The following is a 19,200-nucleotide window of genomic DNA, read 5'->3' as shown; positions in this document are numbered from 1 at the left end:
CCAATTCTAATTGTTCAGCCAACCCATTGTAAGGGCATTTCCTTCAACAGCTGGTGGACTAAAACACCATCCCAGTGGGCGTGAAATGGTATCTCATTGTGGTTTTGTTCTGCAGTTCCCCAGTGACTAACGATGTTCAGCATCTTTTCACAAGCTTATTGGCTCTTTGTATGTCTTTTAAAAATAAGTGTTTATTCAAATCTTTTTCTCAAATAATTGGTTATTTGTTTCCCCATTATTGAGCTGTTCTTTATATATCCTGGATACATGTCTCTTGTCAGATAGATGATGCAAATTTTGCAGCAGTAAATTCTTCAATATGCTCTGTAACAGAAATTTTTGCCTAACAAAACCTTTATCACACCTAACAAAATTAATGATTTTTCCTTAATGTCATCTAATATTTGTTCATATTCAGATATTTCTACTGACCTCAATAATGGCCTTTTACAGTTGTTTCATGTGTTGCATTTTGTTTTATGTCTCCTAAATCTTTTCATTTCTGTAATTGTATACTCCTATTTTTATGCCATTTGTTTGTTGAAGAAATTTGGTTATTGTTCTATGGACTTTTCCATATTCTGAATCACAGTACATATTCCATTGCTGTCTGTATTTCTAGAAACTGGTAGTTAAATCTGGAGGCTTGAGTAGACTCAGGCTCTTTTTTTTTTTTTTTTTTTTGGTAAACCACTTCATAGACAGTGCTATGTAGTGTCTGATGCATCCTTCTGCATCACGTCAGGACATACCTATGGTCTCTTCATGCTACTTTTGGTGAAATCAAGATGATCCAGTGGGCTCAAGTGTTCCCAGGCTGATCCATCCACCATAAGATCCCACATCAATATTTCACATAGTGATTTTTTATATTGATGGTCATTGTCTAACTGATTGTTTTATTAGACATTGCAAAAATGATATAATTTTTCTAATTTTATAATTCCTTCCGAACATATTAGCTGGGATTTTTTTGTAAAGCAATTATCTCCCTTATCAACTACTTGGTTACCTTCAAAAATAGTTCACAAAGGGAAGACAAAAGAAACACTTGAATTATTTTGCTTTTTAAACAAATTTAGTTTTCAGAATGTATTAGTTGCCCTAACAACTTCCAATGATGACCAAGGAGGATTTGTTTTTTTGTTTTTGTTTTTAATCTTCATTAACTCCAAGAGATCTCGTGTACCCTTTACCCAATTTCCCCCAATGGTTGTATCTTACATAATTATAGTACAATATCAAAACCAGGGATGTGACATTGATATGTGTGTATAGTTCTATGTCATTTTATCACATGTGTAGGTCTGTGTAAATCCCACTGCAATCAAGATACAGAATTGTTCTATCACCACAATTATCTCCCTCTTGCTACCCTTTTATAGTCACACACCCATTGTCCCTAACCCCTAGAAAGTACACTAATATGTTTTCCATCTCTATAATTTTGTCATTTTGAGAATGTTAAATAAATGAAATCATACAGCATATGATCTTTTGAAATTTTTTTTCACTCAGCATAACGCCCTTGAGTTCCAACCAAGTTGTATGTATCAATAGCTTGCTCCTTTTCATTGTTGAGTAGTATTCCACGGTGTGGATGTACCACAGTTTGTTTAACCATTCACTTACTGAGAGACATTTTGGTTGTGCCCCATTTGGGGTTGTTACAAATAAAGCTGCTATAAACAATCATGTACAGGTTTGTGTTTGGGATGTAAATTTTCATTTCTCTGGGATAATGCCCAAAAGTATATTTAGTTTTCTTTTGAGAAACTGTCATCATTTTTCTTTTTGATTCTTAAATCATTCCATCTCTGGCCAGTGGGAGACCTTACAAGTTGCCTCCTGTGTTGTAATGGTTCCTTTAGTCTTTTCTAGTTTCCTTTTTGTTCTGGCTCAAAAAGAGATATCAGGCTCCTCTTGTGGATTTCCAGCCGAGATTTGAAACCGTTTGGTTATTTGAGAGTGGGAAGTAATGCTTAGGCTGCAGGCCTGCAACCCACTTCCTCCGATTACTAGTCAGATCTTACAAATAGGCTAATAAGCAGTATCCTAGCAACTAACCTATTAGTATATGCTGGTGGGAGAGTCTCTATCTAAGGAATGCTTTAGCCTCACTTATTCAATTGTTTAGATTTGCTTATAGCAAACAAACATGAAATCTATGGATTTACAGGCATGCCTCTCCAGGAAATGTTACTAAGCCATGTAACCAACTTCCTACTCAAATGGCTCTTTCTGTGTGAGTGATGTGATCTCACACATCGTCGAGAGACTTCATGTGGCACTCAGATATTGCTGGTAGGGCTATAAAGTGGTAAATCATTTTGGAAAACAGTTTGATGGTTTCTTACACAGTTAAACATATAACTATTCTATAATCCGGCAATTCTAGTCCTGGGTATTTACACAAAAGAAAGAAAGAAATATATCCATAAAAAGACTTACAAAATAAGCAGCTTTATTCATAATAGCCAAAAAAGTGGGGGGAAACATTAATATGCATCAATGGGATAATGGATAAACCAATTTAGTATATTCATATCAGACACAAAAAATACATATTGTTTGGTTCCATTTATAAAAGGTGCAAAAATAAAAGAAACCGTAACAGCGGTCCTTGGAGATTGACTAGAAGGGGACATGTGGGAGCTTTCTGGGATTATGAAAAAACCATATACTCTGGTTGAATTAGTGGTTATATAGGTATATATATTTATTAAAACTTATCAAATTGTACACTCAAGTATGTGCATTTTAATGTATCAAAATTTTACCTCAAATTATAAATATTAAAATAAAAAACAAACAATTCATGAGTTTAGGAGCAGATTTTACATAGCTGAAGAAAGAATTTCTGTATTGGAAGATAGATCAAGAGAAATTATCTAAAATATGGCACAAAGAGACAAAAGATATGAAAGATAGGTTGGAAACACTGACCATAGAGGAGGTCTAAATTCTGTTTATAAAAACGGGAAGGAGACAATATTTAAGGAAGTAATTGCTGAGAATTACTCAGAACTGGTGAAAGACATCATTCCACAGATTCAAGATCCCAACAAATCCTAAGAAAAATGAAAGGAAGTTTCCTTTCATAAAACTATAAAAAGAAAAGCCATAAAATAAAAGAATTGATAAATTGGACATCATCAAAATTGAAAACATTCGTTCTTCAAAAGACATTGTTACAAGCCCTCAATGACCTGCCCTCAGGGAGGAAGCATGGTCTTGAGCCAGGTGAGGCTGAGGGCAATTCCTGGAGAAAAACTCCAGCTGAGAGCTAGGAACTGCCAACACTCCCAGAAGCTGAGGAAATAAATGGGAGAATCTGCATGGCATACCACAGTATCCACTACACCAGTCAATTGTATCACTTTACTCTGAGGGAGAAATTGCATGAAAGCTGTTAAGATGAGACCTGCAACCCCAGGTCTGTTACCAAAGATAGAAATTGCAAGAAGATCCAGATTCAGGGACCATGACTTGATAAATTTTCTGGCATTGGTTACTGTTTAATGTAAAACCCTGATAGGCAGTTGACTAGAGTTTTAAGGGAAACATACTATCAGAGAAACTAAGATCCTTGTAAAAAGAGACCTGTGGTTGTTCAAATCCTAAGGGAATCCCCAGGCCCTCTGAATGCACCAATAAAGATTCTCTCCAATACTAATTTCACATATGGCCATGGGAAAAGTGGACAAGAAAATCCTTCCATCAGTGAGCATGGTTATAGTCAGGTAGCAGACCAAGAAAATCAGCCCACTCCCAGGGAAAGGGGTCTTCATAAACCCTGCCCAACAGGAAATAGTATATTGCTCTGGACTGTGACCACTGCTGGTTTTTATGGTGGTTTGGAGCTATGTACCCCAGAAAAACAGGTTCTTAAACTTAATCAATTCCTGAGGTATGAACCCATTGTAAGTACTTCAGTTACAGTGTCACCCAACCTAATCAGGATGGGTCTTAATCCTATTACTGGAGTCCTTTTAAGCAGAATGAAAATCAGAGAAAAAGCCATGCAAGGAAAGAAGCTGAAGGTCAATGGAAGCTGGAAGAGAAGGGAAAGGCCAGGAGAGGCCGCCATGCGCATTGCCATGTGACGGAGGATCAGCAGCAGCCAGCCTCAGAATGCGTCTTTGGGAAGAAGGCATTGCCTTGATGAGGCCTTAATTTAGACTTAATTTGGACTTTGCTGGCTACAGAACCATGAGCCATTAAATTCGTGTTGTTTAAGGAAAAAAAAAAAAAGCAGTGTTAAGAAAATGAAAATGCAAAATATATATCTGATAAGGGACTTGTATGGACAATATATAAAGTAACTCTCACAACTCAATAAGAAGAAGACAAACAACCAGATTTTAAAATAGGAAAAATATTTCACCAAAGAAGATATACAAAAGGGAAGTACATGCATGAAAAGATGCTCAACAACATTGGTCATTAGGGAAATGCAAATTAAAACCACAATGAAATACCACTATGCACCACTAAAATGGCTAAATCCACCATGAGATATTGCTACACAGCAACTAGAAAGGCTAAAATTCAAACAGTCACTGAAAACCAAGTGTCAACAAGGATATGCAACAAGTGAGATTGTCATATAGTGTCAGTGGTGATACAAAATGGTACAGCCACTTTAGGAAAATGCTTGAAATTTTCTTATAAAAGTAAAAATTAACTTACCATACAACCCAGCAATCCCACTTCTAAGCATTCACCCAAGAGAAATGAAAACATGTGTCCCTACAAGTACTTACATGTGAATGTTCACAACAATTTTATTTATAATGGCCCCAAACTGGAAACAAACCAAATGTCTATTAACTGGTAAATGAATAAGAAAATTGTGGTGTATCCATGCAAAGAAATATTACTCACCTATATAAAAGGGAATACACCACCGATAAATACACTGAACAGCATGGTTGAATCTCAGCAGCATGTGTTAAGTGAAATGACCCAGGTACAAAAGACTAATTTGAAAACTATGTGAAGATTGCCAGGGGCAGGTTGTGGGAAGTGGGATATGCTGGAAAGAGGCCTGAGGGAACTTTTTGGAGTGGTAGAAATGTTCTATATCTTGATTGTAAAGTTGATTACACAACAACATATTTGTCAAAACCCATAAAGTTTTAACTTACAATTGGTGAATTTTATGGTGTGTAAATTACACCTCAATAAAAATAAAGATCAATTATACTTCTATTGATCGCAATTTTATCTGTGAAATTTTAAAGAGGATGCCATTTATAATTCCATCAAAAAAACTGAAGTGCTTAAAAATAAACCTAACAAAATATGTGAAAGACTTCTACAGAGAAAATTACACAACTGTGTTGAGAGACATTGAAAAATATCTAAATAAATGAAGCAACATTCCCTGTTTATATTTTGCAAGACTCAGTATTCTCCTCCTATTGTTCTTTTGTTTTGTTTTGTTTTTATTTTGCAATAAAAATTCCAACAGGTATTTTTTTTAAATATTGAAATGCAAAGGACCAAGAAGTAGAATTCACAGGGGAAGGGGCATGGCCTCCCAAATATAAAGACTTATAAAGCCATGGTAATTAAGACAATGTGGTATTAGTGAAGGAATAGATAAACTAATGGAACATAACAGAGAGATTAGAAATGACCAGAAACAGAACCAAATATATATAATCTTTGATATATGAAAGAAGTGACACTGCAGAGCAGTGGGAAAATAAGGATTTTTTAAAAAATGGTGCTCAGACAATTGAGTATCTACATGGGAAAAGTAAAATTGGACTCCTATTTAATACCATACAACAAAATTAATTCTGTATATATTAAAGACCTAAATGTGGAAGACAAAAATCATAGAAAATAGCTAAACAAGACTCAAATAGCCTTAACATAAATGAAAAGACTAACAAATTGGAAGTTGTGCCAGTTTGGATATATTTTGTCCCCTAGAAAAGTCATGCTCTTCGACACAATCTTGTGGGGGCAGACTTATTAGTGTTTTGAGTAGGGTGGAAAGTTTTGATTAAGTGTTTCCATGGAGATGTGAGTCACCCAACTGTGGGTGAGACCTTTGATTAGGTTATTTCCATAGAGGTGTGGACCCCGCCCATTCAGGGTGGGTCTTGATTAGTTCACTGGAGTACTTAAGAGAGCTCAAGAGCCGACACAGATGCTGATGCTTGGAGATGCTTGAAGATGCAGACAGAAGGATGTTTGGAGATGCTAAGCTAAGAGATGAAGCCCAGAGTTTGCCCTGGAGAAGCAAGACACTTAGAGAGAAATGCCCTGGGAGAACAAGCAAGGATGCACTGAGCTAAGAGATAGATGCTAAGAGAGGACCAGAAGCCCAAGCAAGAATGCACAGAGACTGAGAAAGAGAAGCTAAGAGAGACAGAAGCCCAGAGACATTTTGGAGAATGCCATTTTGAAATGCAACCTGGGAGCAAAGGACAAGCAGACACCAGCCACTTGCCTTCCCAGCTGACAGAGGTGCTCCAGATGCCAATGGCCTTTCTTCAGTGAAGTAATCCTCTTGTCGATGCCTTAGTTTGGACACTTTTATGGCCTTAGAACTGTAAATTTGCAACCTAATAAATCCCCTTTATGAAAGCCAATCCATTTCTGGTATTTTGCATAATGGCAGCATTAGCAAACCAGAAGTTTAATATAAACTTCAGAGCTTCTGTTCATTAAAAGACTCCATTAAAAGAGTAAAAAGACCAAAGCCAAAGACCATTTGAGACACATTTAAACACCAAAAGACTAGAATAGAAAAAATATAATTGATTCTTAAAAACGGATACAAAAAAGACAGACAACCCAATAAAAAATGGGCAAAAGATATTGACAGGAATTTCACAAGAACATATCCAACTAACCAATATTTGGCATGGTAATCAACCACATTAGTCATCAGGGAAATGTAAATTAAAATAGCAATGAAATACCATTATTCATCCACCAGATCAGGGGGAAAAAATAAAAACAAAAACCCTACCGATAATTTGTGTTGCTAAGAATGTGGAGCAACAGAAACTCTCAGACAATGACAGTAGCAGCATAAGTTGGCACAATCATTTTCATTTTGGAAATGAGTTTAACATTATATAATAAAATTAAAGATACTTATGACCCACGATTTTATGAGGTACATACTCTAGAAAAACTCTTGCACACATGTACCAGTGCCTTAGCTTGGGTTCCTCCAAAAAGCAGAGCCCTAGGCAAGGGCTTGCATGCAGGTAGCTTATTTTGGGAACTTTCCTAAAGAACAGGAGTGGGAGGACTAGAATGATCAGAACACAGAGGAAAAGAAGCCATCCCAAGGGTGCATCACTGAGTTGGTTAACATCTGGGCAACAGGGATCAATTCTGCTTGACACTGTCCAAGGAACTGTATCGAATGACTTTCAGAATCATCCATTTGTAACTTGGAAAGGTTGCTCCTAGGCATGTTAACTCCCTACATTTCCAGATCTTCACATGGCAGAGTGGAGCCCTACAGACGTCCCATACAGTAGTTGGCGGAGGAGCCCTGAGGCAGAAAGCAAGGGATATACACTATAGTTGAGGTGAGCTGCTGCCAGAGTATGCCTGCATTTAGTTAGCTCCCTTAGCAACACCTGGAGAAAACAGATGAGTTGAGAGGAAGATAGGGCATAAAAAGTAAACAAACCAGAATAAGAGTGTTCATAAACCCTGTAGTTTGTAATGGAAAAAACCTGGAAACCCAAGTGTCCATCCATAATAGAGCAGTTGGATGAACAGTCATAGAGGTACACAGTGGAATACTATACAGCAGTGAAAATGAATAAACTATAGCTATCCATAAACAACAAAACAGGGATGTTTCTCACAAACATAATTTTGAATGAAAGTAGCAAAATACAAAAAACTACATAAGTAGATTCTGTTCATTTAAAGTTCAAAAGAGATAAAGTAAGCTATAATATATTCATAAATGCATAAATAAGAGGTGAAACTAGAAAGAAAAGGCAAAGAAACATTCATCGCAAAAGCCAAGATAGTAATTACCTCTAGAGAAGGAAGCAGGAGATTGTGAACAAGGAGAGAACTTCAAGGACTTTCTGGAGAACATTTCTTCACCTGTATGAAGCGAACAAAGTTTTTCTTGTTAATAATTTTGTGCATTTTCTGTCATATTGTCATATCTCTCAACCAAAATGTTTTAAAATTATCATGTAGATTGATGGATAAATAGAGAGACAGAGTGATGATATGGCAAATACAGGAAAACGTTCATTGTGGAATCTACATGGTAGACTTTATGGGTGTCCCTGCATAGGGAGCTGCAAGTAAGCCATTATATCTGCAGCACAGGGTCTGGGAGGGAGAGGCAGGGGTGAGAGATGAAGAGAGGGCATAATCAAGGACTGGTTATGAAGCGCCTACATGTTGGGTTAAGGAGGTTGTACTTTATCACATTGGCAGTGAGAAACCACGGAAGGATTTGTAGCAAGGAATGGTGAGAAATCCAATGAAAAATTTTAATGGGAGAAAGCATGGAAAGAAGAGAACAGATAATAAGTTCAAAAATATTAAAGAGATAAAATACTCAGGTCATGGTGAGTGGGATTTTGTCTCTTTCAAACATGAGGTGATACCTGGGTTCCTGGTTTCAGTGATGGATGCTGTTGTCATATGCTGAGATGATAAATGTAGGAGCAGCAGTGACTTTGCAAGGAGGATAAGTTTATGTCAATTCAAAAACTGTGAAGGGGCTGAACTTTTCCTCAAACTGCAAACTAACAAGTTAGTCTGCCACAGTTTTGTGTATACTTGTGTGTGTGTGTGTGTGTGTGTGTAGAAGAAAACAAGACCCCCTCAGTCAGAGAAATAGAACATTTATTACTCAAAGCAAAAATAGCAGCCAGAGCAATACCTTGCATCAGTTCCCCACACCCCAGTCCTCACAGGGCGCTGTGACGAAGGCTGGATGTTACCTGCATATGTACCACTGGAGAGGAACCCTGAGAGTTTGAGACTCTTGAGCTTTTATCAGAGCTGCTGGCGACCTACCCATTCTCTCTTCCAGAGAGAGAGATTACTCTATGTAAGCAAATCTCCAGGGAGGAGAGGGGGTGTTGCTAGTTTTATTATCCTGGAGTGTAAGCAAATGTCTCTGGGGAATGGGAAGGAAACGCTTTATCTTTATTACCCAGGAATGTCTGTGGGGAAATAGATCTCCAAGTCTCTCCAGGAGGATACACTATTTCTAGCTTCCAGGGCTATTTAAACAAGGCCCAGACTCTGTAGGAATGAAAGAAATCCATGGAGAATTGCCTCCCAGAAGTTGAGAGTGAGCGACCTGTTGGACATTGAGGGGGAAATGGCCAGAAGGTAAATAATACTATCATTTATTGACCACTTACTATGACCTATCACAAAAAGCTTAGTAGAGATAAAGCTAACTGGGAATTTTTTTTTTTTTTTTTTTTTTTTTTATCAAATAGGGAGCCTATTAGCTTCTGCAACTGAACATTGTCCCTCAGTCACAGACAGAGCAGGGCAACCACACAGCTCCTCCAGGGGCCAGGCCAGTGCAGGCACCACAGAAGAGAAGGATGAAGAAACCATTCAATAAAGAATAACCCTGCAGGGACTGAGGCAAGCACGCAGAATCAGATGAATCCCTCCTCCTCCCAGGAGGTGGCAGGAGTAGGTAGGATGCCTCCAGGGATGGGAACGGATGTTCCAGCTCCCCTGGGGAGATGTAAAGAGTGAATAATAGTCACACATCCCCATCACGAAGTCCTTCACCTCCAATAGCCCATTCTTTAATCAGAACAATCCAGTGAGGTAGATGCAACGATCCACATTTTGCAAACAAGGAAATGAAGAATCAGAAGAGTCACACAGCTAGTAGGTGATAGAGCAGAATTTGGATCCATTTGAATCCAGACACCATGTTTTTGATGACTTGCTGTACTGCCTCTCCAAGCCCATTGGATACATCACTCTGGGGGTGAGGGTGACAGAGGGAGAGAGCGAGAGTGAGTGCGGCAAGCTGGAGATTTAGGTTGGCAAGACAGCAGCACACAGAGGGTGGCAGAAGTCAGATGGGAGATCATGAACGGAGAGTATAGAGAACAAGAGGGGAAGGCCAAGGACAGAACTCCCTATAGAAAACCGAAGGTCACGGGTGGACAGAAGAAGGAATCCAGACAGGAGGCTGAGAAGACACAGCCAGAGAGATAAGAAAAGACTGGAAGGAGGAGAGAGTTCAGCAGTGTCGAAGGCTACAGGGAGCTCAAGTAAGATGAAGAGTCGAAAGAGGTCATCAGCGTTCTGGGAAAGGGCAGTTGGGGTACGGTGGGGGGCATCTTGGAGTGTGCTGAGGAGATTGAGCAGACTTTCCTAAGAAAAATGACTTTGAATGGAAGAGGGAAGGACAAGGGGCCTGAGTGGGGGTGGGATAGACAGTGGATCCTTTAGTTACCGAGCAATGTAACATTTGTCAAAATACCTTGAAAAAAGTCCAGTGATTTCCAGTGCTTTTCATCCAGAAGAAATTTGAAGCAGGATGATTGGATTCTAAGTAGAAAATCTAGAGTAGACAACATCTCTGGGAAGGGCAAATTGTGGATTCTGTAAGTAAAGGTAATAGAGTGTAAATAATTTTGAATTATTTTTATATCTGTAAAACATCACACTGAAAACAATACAATTCTCATCCATCAGAGAATGCTTTAAAATTATGGTAAATTGTGATATGTTCATACAATCCTCTTTCTGGGTGCTGGCTCCCTTGTATTTTAGCACCTACATAAATAACTTGGTTTTGCTTTTAGGGAGCTGATGGCAGCTCCCTCCTGTCTTAGCAAAGGTAAGACGGAGTTCCTCTCCTTGCCGAGAAAGAACCTGGGCTTTGACATCAGACTTGGTTCTTACCTTATCTTCCATGTTTACTCACTTTTTTTCTCTGGAAAATGGTGCTGACAATCCTTACCTTGTACTTATTTGACAAAATATAGTGCTCACTCCATACCATGCCCTGCTGCAAGCCTCTTCAAATCTCAGCTCATTCAATCCTCCCAACGCCCCCAGGAGGTAGAGCCTGTTTCTTCTTTCCTGGGGGGGGCCCTAACAAGCAACCACAAAACTGGTGGTTTCAAACAGTGGAAATGCATCCTCTCACGGTTCTGGAGACCAGAAGTCAGAAACCAGTGGAGAGGCTGAGCTCCCTCTGAACCCCGACAGAGATCCCTTTCTTGGCTCCTCTCCCTTCCAGTGGTCGCCTGGCCCTTGGTGCTCCACGGCCAGCACCCACAGCCCTCCATCCCAGCCCCCTCTGCCACACGGCTGTCTTGGGCCTGGCTCTGTCAAGTTTCTCTCTTTTTATAAGGACGCCCGTCCTATGGGATTAGGACCACACCTTACCTAACCACCTATAGGTTCAAAGAACCTGTTTCCAAATTAGGTCACAGTCACAGACCCGGAGTTAGGACCCGCACATGTCTTTTGAGGGGAACAAAATTGGTTCGTTAATTTTCTTTTGGTGTGGTAGGAGTATATTGGAAGGAATGGAGTTATTTCGGGATATTTGTTTTTCCAATTGCTTTGTTTTTCGGGATATTTGTTTTTCCAATTGCTTTGTTTTGTTTGCAATTTTTTTTTTAATGTGATGAAGTAATTTTAAATTTAAAAAAAAATTCATCCCCTAACACCATTATCATCTTCATTTCCTAACGCAGGAATAACAGAGCGGTTAGGTGACTTGTCAGGGTCCCCCGGCCGGGGAGCGGAAGTCTGCCATTGCGCCGGGGTTTGAACGCCCCGCGTGGAGGGAGCCCATCTCGGGACCTGGCGCAGGACGAGCGCTCTGCCCGCGGGGGCTGCAGGACGCCGGGCGCTGGGGACCCGTTCCCGCTGTTCCTAGAACCTGGACATCCCCGGGCTGTGACGCGTAAGGCCCTCCCCGGAGCCCCCACCCAGGGACCCTGCGCGCGTCGGCAAGGAGTGGCGGCTCCCGGGCGCCGCCGCAGGAGGGCGCTGCCGCCCGGCCCGGCCGCTGGCGCGCTGCTGGCGGTCCCCGCGGCGGGGCCACCCCGGCTGCAAGATGTCCGTGCGCGGCGGCCAGCGGCGGGCGCGGGCCGGGACCGGCCTGTCCTGGCTGCTGTGCTGCAGCGTCCTGCTGGGCCCCGCCGCGGGGTACGTGATCGTGAGCTCCGTGTCCTGGGCCGTCACCGACGAGGTGGACGAGGAGCTGGACAGCGCCTCCACCGAGGAGGCGCTGCCCGCGCTGCTGGAGGACTCGGGCAGCATCTGGCAGCGCAGCTTCCCGGCCTCGGCTCACAAGGACGGCGCGCACCTGCGGCCCCGGGCCGGCGCCGGCCGCGCCAGGCCGCCCCCAGCCCCGCCGGGCATGTTCTCCTACCGGCGGGAGGGCGGCCCGGCGCCCGGCGGCCCCGCGGCCCGGAGGCTGAGCCCGGGGACCGCGCGCTTCCTGGCCCACGCCAACAGCTGGGGCTGCCTGGCCACCGTGTCCGCCCAGGAGAAGGTGAGGCGCCCCATCGGGCCGGGAGGGGCTTCCTTGGCCAGGCCCGGCTGACGGCGTGGGCCGCCACCCGCCGGAGGGAGGGCTGCAGGTGTGCGCCCCGCGGTGGCCTGGGAATCAGGCGCGGGGACGGCAGACCGGGAGAGGCTGGGATCACTCCCGCGCTCGAATCCAGGTCGGGGCGACGTGCCCAGTGGGCCGGATTGGACCGTGTGCACCAGGGAGACAATGGGACCAGAGTGGCTTCCGTTAGCCTGACAAAGAAGAGGGTGGGGGACTTGCCAGGAGGTTGGGGACTGAAGGGCTGTCAGCGGAAGAGATGCGCAGCGCCGGGCCGGCGTCCTGGACAGGAGCAGCCAGGGCTGCCTTGGGCATTGGCGAGAGGCGCACCGAGCGCCCCACCCAGCTCGCAGCACTGTCCCCCCACCCCAAACTTCTTCCCCACCCCCTACTGACACATCAGAGACAGGGTGAAAGGCGCGCCGGGGGCCTTTGTGGACATTTACATTTTTTTTAAAACCTGAGCTAGAGAATTTTTCTTGAAAGGAGGTTTATTATGGAAAGTGTGCAAATGCCTGAATGAGTTGTTAGCTGCAATTTTTATCCTGAAGTTCACAGACGTTTTACTCACCTGTTAGATATGATTCTATCTGCAGCTAAAAAGACATGAATAAATGATGAGGGCAAAACTCTCATAAATATACATCCTCCAGAAATCTTTTAGGGTTGTTAAGGTAGATCTAAGGGTTCTATTAACTATTGACTTCATGCCAAAAAAAAACTATTTTATAGCATCTTTAGGACATTGGCCAGGTAGCAGTTTCTTGTTCCCAGCTCTGAGGTGTTTTGTTTTTTTTTAACCAGCTCCAAGACTGTGGTCAAGCTACTGGCTTTCTCCATTTTGCTTCCTTTATCTATAAAATCAAGAGGTTGACCAGATGGTTTTGAGGGTCTTTTTCACTTAAAATAATTGTCTAAGTGATAACTTTATACCAATTATGACAATGATCTTAACTTCTTTAGTTTCAGATTCCTTGCCAGTTGGATATTCACAGCACATAAATGGTTTTTCACAGTCTAGCTTATGCTCCCAAGACATCCTAAGAAGTCATGAAATTTAAATGTCAAGCCAATCTTGGGTTAAAACACAAATATTTTCAAGTGATTAAAAGTGTAGTAAAGACATTCATTTTGACTTTTGACATCACTCTTCTTAGCTTTGTTAAGAGTCTTCCTTTCCAATATTGACATTTACTCCAAATTCAATAAATTCAGAAAACATTTGCCGAATGCCTACTGTGTGTGCAAACCATGACTCTGGGCAGTTTACAAGTTGAAAAACAGAAGTTAGGAACAAAGTTATATGACCGTTCTGGAGGACTCCTTAAAAGATTAAAAAAAGATTAAAGCCATCCCTTATCACAATCCCACACACCTTTGTCCTGCCGCCCCACAAAGACAAAGCCAGGCCTTGAGGTCTGTAAGGGATAAAGCTCAAGCAAGATTGGAATGCTTTATCTAGCAGAGAGTGGGAAAACCCAAGGCGAATATTTTTGTTTAAGTCTGAGAACTTCACCCACTCTTCTGGATGATCACGAACCAGTTAAAAGTGTAACAAGTCATATTCCCATAACTTACACATTGTAATCAATAAAGAAATTGATTACAATTATAAAATGTAACTAATAAATGAGAAAGTCATGAGGCCCTGAAAGAAGCAATAAAAGAAAGTTCCTATAGTCCAAATGCAAGGTAGGCTGGTAAAGTTAAGACTTTAAATTCTGTCCCCAAAGTGGCTGAAGACTTGGGGGCAGCAGTAAAAGCCATGGGGCACCAAGGGATACCCTGTGGGAAAGGCTTTATCACTCCCCCATACAATTCGTTGCCTCTCCCCAAAATAACATTAGATTGACTAAAAGGAGCAGGTGGTCAAACTCACCGCCATGTCCTGCTCCGTTCCGTCCCTGGGGTTGTATCCCCTGGCTGGAGACACAAGTTAAGCTGTCAGCTCAGGCCAATGCCGACCTCTGCATTAAGAAAGACTTCTTCGGTGTTTGTTAGATCCAAGGACTGCCGTTTGGAAACTGCCTGCCCATCAGCGATGGCCCCTTCAACAACAGCACAGGGGTTCCTTTCTTCTACGTGACCCTCAAGGACCCCGCTGTGGCCGATCTGATGAAGAACCCCACAGCCTCGCTGATGCTTCCGGAATCCGAAGGGGACTTCTGCAGGTAGACGGGCTTTGGCCTCACCCGCACCGGCCCTGGGGAACTTGGGGTGGAGGGTCAGGAGGGTGGGTTTCTCTCTGGATCAAGGGGCTTTGGCAGAACCCCATGGTTTCCAAGACTGAGATGTAAATTCCTGTCTTCACTAACTCAAAGGGGAAGGAATGTGGCCTTGCTTTCAGATAAATACAATTCCACTGCTCACCAAGCTGTGTGACTTGGGGCAAATTATTTAACCTCTCTGAGCCTCAGTTTCCTCATCCATAAAATGGGAATAATAATTTCTACCTTATAGGGTTATTGTGGAGGTTGGACATATGTGCAAAGTGCCTTGTACAATATTTGGGCAGGTAAATAGAGGCTCGTGTTATTATGGAAACGGGCAGAGAAGGGGGTTTGGTGAAGAAAGAGTCAGTCATGCTCATCTCCACGGCAGATGCAGCATGGAAAGATATTGGTTTTCCAAATTAATTTCTATCACACCTTGAGAGATGCATGCAATAAAATCCCTGACTCCTTTAATACACTTTCTCAAACTCTCTCTTAAAGAAAAGACTCCTAAAGACATTTAAGCATAAATGGAAATTTGATCCAGACCACTTGAACTGAATGCAAAATGCAAATCCCGCCAGTGAGACGCCTGCACCAAGCTGGTGTGGGGCTGCATGACAGGGACCGGCCCCAGGGAGCAGAAATGCCACCAGGTGGCCTTGGGTGAGTCACTTAACCTCTGGGGCCTCGGTAGCTTCATGCAGAAAACGTGGGGATTCTTCAGAAAATTGAAGATTCATCCATGCTCCGAAATTCTATTGTTCTTCATGCATGGCATGAAAAACCTGACTAATCAAATTTATTAGTTCTTACAGAGGATAATCAAAGCAACAATAAACTGTCTGCTGGGGCCTGGGTAAGACCTGGTCAACCCACAGGTTGCTGACCCTCAGGGCACTGGCAGACGCTGGCAACACGAGCCCTGGCTGAGTCAGGCTAGAGGCCCTTCAGCAGGCCCAGTTTCCTGTCAGGCTATGGCAGAAGCCAGGAAAAGTCATGTTTCCTTTTGATGGAATATTTTCACCGTTCTCGGTCAGTCCAGCTTTGTGTTACTAGAAGTATATTCCCAGGATACTCAAGGACTGAGAGCAGTCATCGCACTGTGGCACGGAGTTCCCAGAACCCAGAGTGCACCTGCTCTAGGAGACAGGCCACCAGACATAGACAAACGAACGAAGCTGCAGCAGCACTTCGAGGTGTGGAAGGAATTGTGTGTTGGCAGGTGCCAGGCAGATGTCAGCACTGACAGGCAGGAGCTGAGAGCTGAGAGTGGTGGAAAGTCAGCTTAGGAGAGCCCCTCACCAGTGGGGAGCAGGCTGCAGGGGTCCTTCCTTCAGCCCGTGTGAGAACTGGCAGGCTCCCCTGTGCAGCCTTGAGCCCTGTGTGGGCCTTCTTCACGGGAGCTGACAGGTTGGAAGTGCAAACCACTGTGCAGCACATGGGGTGAGTAGATGGGCCACTCATGGCCACAAGGGATGGCACTGGGCCCCTACCCGGCCTCTGCAGACTGAGGACACATCTGTGACTCTGGCCTGGGCCAGGAACGATGGGCTGCCACCATGGGTACCTCTACATCTAGATCTTCTTGTAAAATTTCCTTTCCTCCTTGCAGGGTTTAAGCTCCTGAAGTATAGTATTAAAATGTAACTTGAATAAATACCTGCAAAACTAAGGTTAGCCTCAGTAGGCATTTTGCTTCAAAGCAAATGCAAAATACCAGAAATGGATTGGCTTTTTATAAAGGGGGTTTATTTGATTACAAAGTTACAGTCTGAAGGCCATAAAGTGTCCAAGGTAAGGCATCAACCATAGGGTACTTTCACTGAACGATGGCCAATGATGTCTGGAAAACCTGTTTTCTGGGAAGGCACGTGGCTGGCGACTGCTGATCCCAGGTTGTGTTGCAACTCTATTCTCAGCTCTTGTGCATTCTTCAAAGTGTCTCTCTTGGCTGCAGCACCTCCTTCTGTCTGTGAACACTTTCACAGGACTCCAGTGATTCAATTAAGACCCACCCTGAATGAGTGGGGTAACACCTCCATGGAAATTGTCCAATCAAACATCTCACCCAAAGTTGATTGAATCATATCTCCATGGAAACACTCGATCAAAGGATTCCAACCTAACCAACACTAATATGTCTGCCCTCACAAGATTGCATCAGAGAACATGGGGTTTGGGGGGACATAATACATCCAAACTGGCACGCTGAGCAATGGGACTTCTGCTATCACTCAGGGTCTACTACTTCCCATGAACTTTTTGATGGAATAAGCCCAAACGTGAGTCATCTGTGTGAGCTCACATTTCTTGTTCAGCATCACATTTTAGGTTTTGCCTTCACAGTCTTGGTACTGTCAGGCTCAGGGCTTTAACAAGTCAAAGCCACGTTCTTGGCATTGTATGACAGACAGACAACAGGGCCCTGAATAAACAAGAAAAGTGAGGGGCTCCTCGGACCACTGGAGCATAACAAGGCCTCGGGCAGAAGTGCCCAAGCCTAAGAACTAAGCTGGCAAGACCCGTTGTGAAGTTTTGTGGGAAAGCCTGCAAAGTACCAATATCCGCCCCACCTACCCAATCCCAGGGCCTGAAGAGAGCCACCAGTGAGGCCAGGGTTCCTGTTGGAGTGTTTCAAAGTGTTTCCCACAGAGCAGGGGGATTCAGAAAATGCCCATTTGTCATGATGCTGATGATAAATTAAGACCACCTGATCCTTTCACCTTTGGACATCAGGCTCATACTCAAAAAAATGAGACTTGCTTTCATTCTACGAAGCAGGTACCCTGTTCACATGAACACCTGTGTATTCACGTGCACGTGGGGAAGAGGCTGGGTCTTCCCTCTTTCATCCTAGGTGGGAGACAAAGCCAGGACTGGGTCTTTCTCCATGATGCATCCCCGGGAGCCCCCAGGAGCTGAACAATTAACCCGATTGACAGAAGTTCCCTGTACAGCCCCCTCAACAGGATCGGACAGAGAGGAAACCATGTGGCCACTATGCTCAAGGGAAGGAAAGGGGGTGCCTTCACAGCCATGTCCTGTAGGGCTCCCCTGGCCTCCCCTGGAAAGGGGCCCTTTCAGTTACAAGTGTTAGCCCTGCTTCCTGCAGACGGGGCCGGGACAGGCTGGGGCACTCCAACTGCACCGGCAAGAGCAGCCCAGGCACAGGAAGCCCCAACAACCAAGGGCAAAACCGAGTTTAGGCGGTAAAGGTTAAGAAGGATGCAGCCCACCTGAGGGAGCAGCTGGTAGTACTCCAAGGGAAGTCGATTTGATAAAAAGACAAGTGTATGTATAATGCTATAAGCTAATAAGTAAAGATAAATGATAGGTGTATGATAGGTAGGTAGGTGGATAGAGATAGATAAATATAGGTAGATGATAGATAATTGATGAGACAGATATAGATAGATAGATAGATAGATAGATGTAGGTGATAGGTGATAGATACAGATAGATGATTGATGAGATTAGATAGATAATTGATGAGATTAGATAGATAGATAGATAGATAGATAGATAGATAGCTATAGGTAGATGATAGAAAGAGAGAGACGACTGATCATAGGTAGGTAGAGACAAAAAGAGCGGGAGAGCGATAAAGAGCTAGATACAGATGGTCAGAAGACAGATCTCTTCCCATTTTTAACTATTATCTACTCTGACAGTATCTACTACAGTCACCCCCGATTGGTCTCCCCAATCCACGCTTTATCATCTTTAGTTCATTCTCAATCCAGCAGCCAGATAATCTTTCAAAACCCAAATCAGATCCTGGCTTAGATCCCTTCATTAGGAAATACAATATAACAAAATTCTCAAAATGGCCTCCCTCTCAGAATAGTTAATAGTGTCTGAGCCTTTGCTGATTGATCTAATATTTGAGTTATGCCCTAGATTTAGCAAATTAAATGCAATAACCCTGAAAGCTGGTTGTCATCAAAGCTGCTATATGTGCTTGGCATATAGCTAAGAATTGTTTTACACTTGGTAATCCCCATATGTGTGATGACAAATATCAAGTCACTTGAGAATATCAAGGTCCATTAACTGGCCTGTGTATCTAAGAGAAAGTTAGATACAAACAGAAAGGATATAGAATGAAGGACATTGAGCATCTGGGGCTCCAAAAGATCTCAGCAAGTTTAATGATGAAGAAAATACACAGCAGATAGAATTTTTGTAACTGAAGCCAGGAGAAGCCAATTTAATGAGAATGAAGAAAGGAATGGATATTTTCTCCTATTTTACAGACTTACAGGGCCTTAAAGATTTTTTAGGGAATCTATAAATCCAGCCCAGGATCCTCCACGCCATTTAGTTATGGATTTTTCCCCAAATTTTCATCACCCTGATCCTCTGGTTCCTGAACCTTCCCTAAAGCTTCACAGTAAAGTTGCTCGATTT

General features: G+C 43.0%; 1 protein-coding gene across 2 annotated transcripts in view; it reads left to right on the top strand.

Moving 5' to 3' along the window:
* Positions 1 to 12,068: 12,068 nt before the first annotated feature.
* Positions 12,069 to 19,200, top strand: part of CREG2 (cellular repressor of E1A stimulated genes 2) — a 28,910-nt gene continuing 21,778 nt past the window's right edge. For both annotated transcript variants that reach the window (XM_037807019.1, XM_037807018.1), the window contains exons 1-2: positions 12,069 to 12,517; positions 14,576 to 14,745. In XM_037807019.1, coding sequence (XP_037662947.1) covers positions 12,077 to 12,517; positions 14,576 to 14,745 — 611 coding nt within the window. In that variant the 5' untranslated portion in view covers positions 12,069 to 12,076. The remainder of the gene's footprint in view (positions 12,518 to 14,575; positions 14,746 to 19,200) is intronic.

Source organism: Choloepus didactylus, chromosome 17 (assembly GCF_015220235.1).
Source record: "Choloepus didactylus isolate mChoDid1 chromosome 17, mChoDid1.pri, whole genome shotgun sequence".
NCBI classification, from domain to species: domain Eukaryota; kingdom Metazoa; phylum Chordata; class Mammalia; order Pilosa; family Megalonychidae; genus Choloepus; species Choloepus didactylus.
This window is presented reverse-complemented; position numbering and strand designations above follow the sequence as displayed.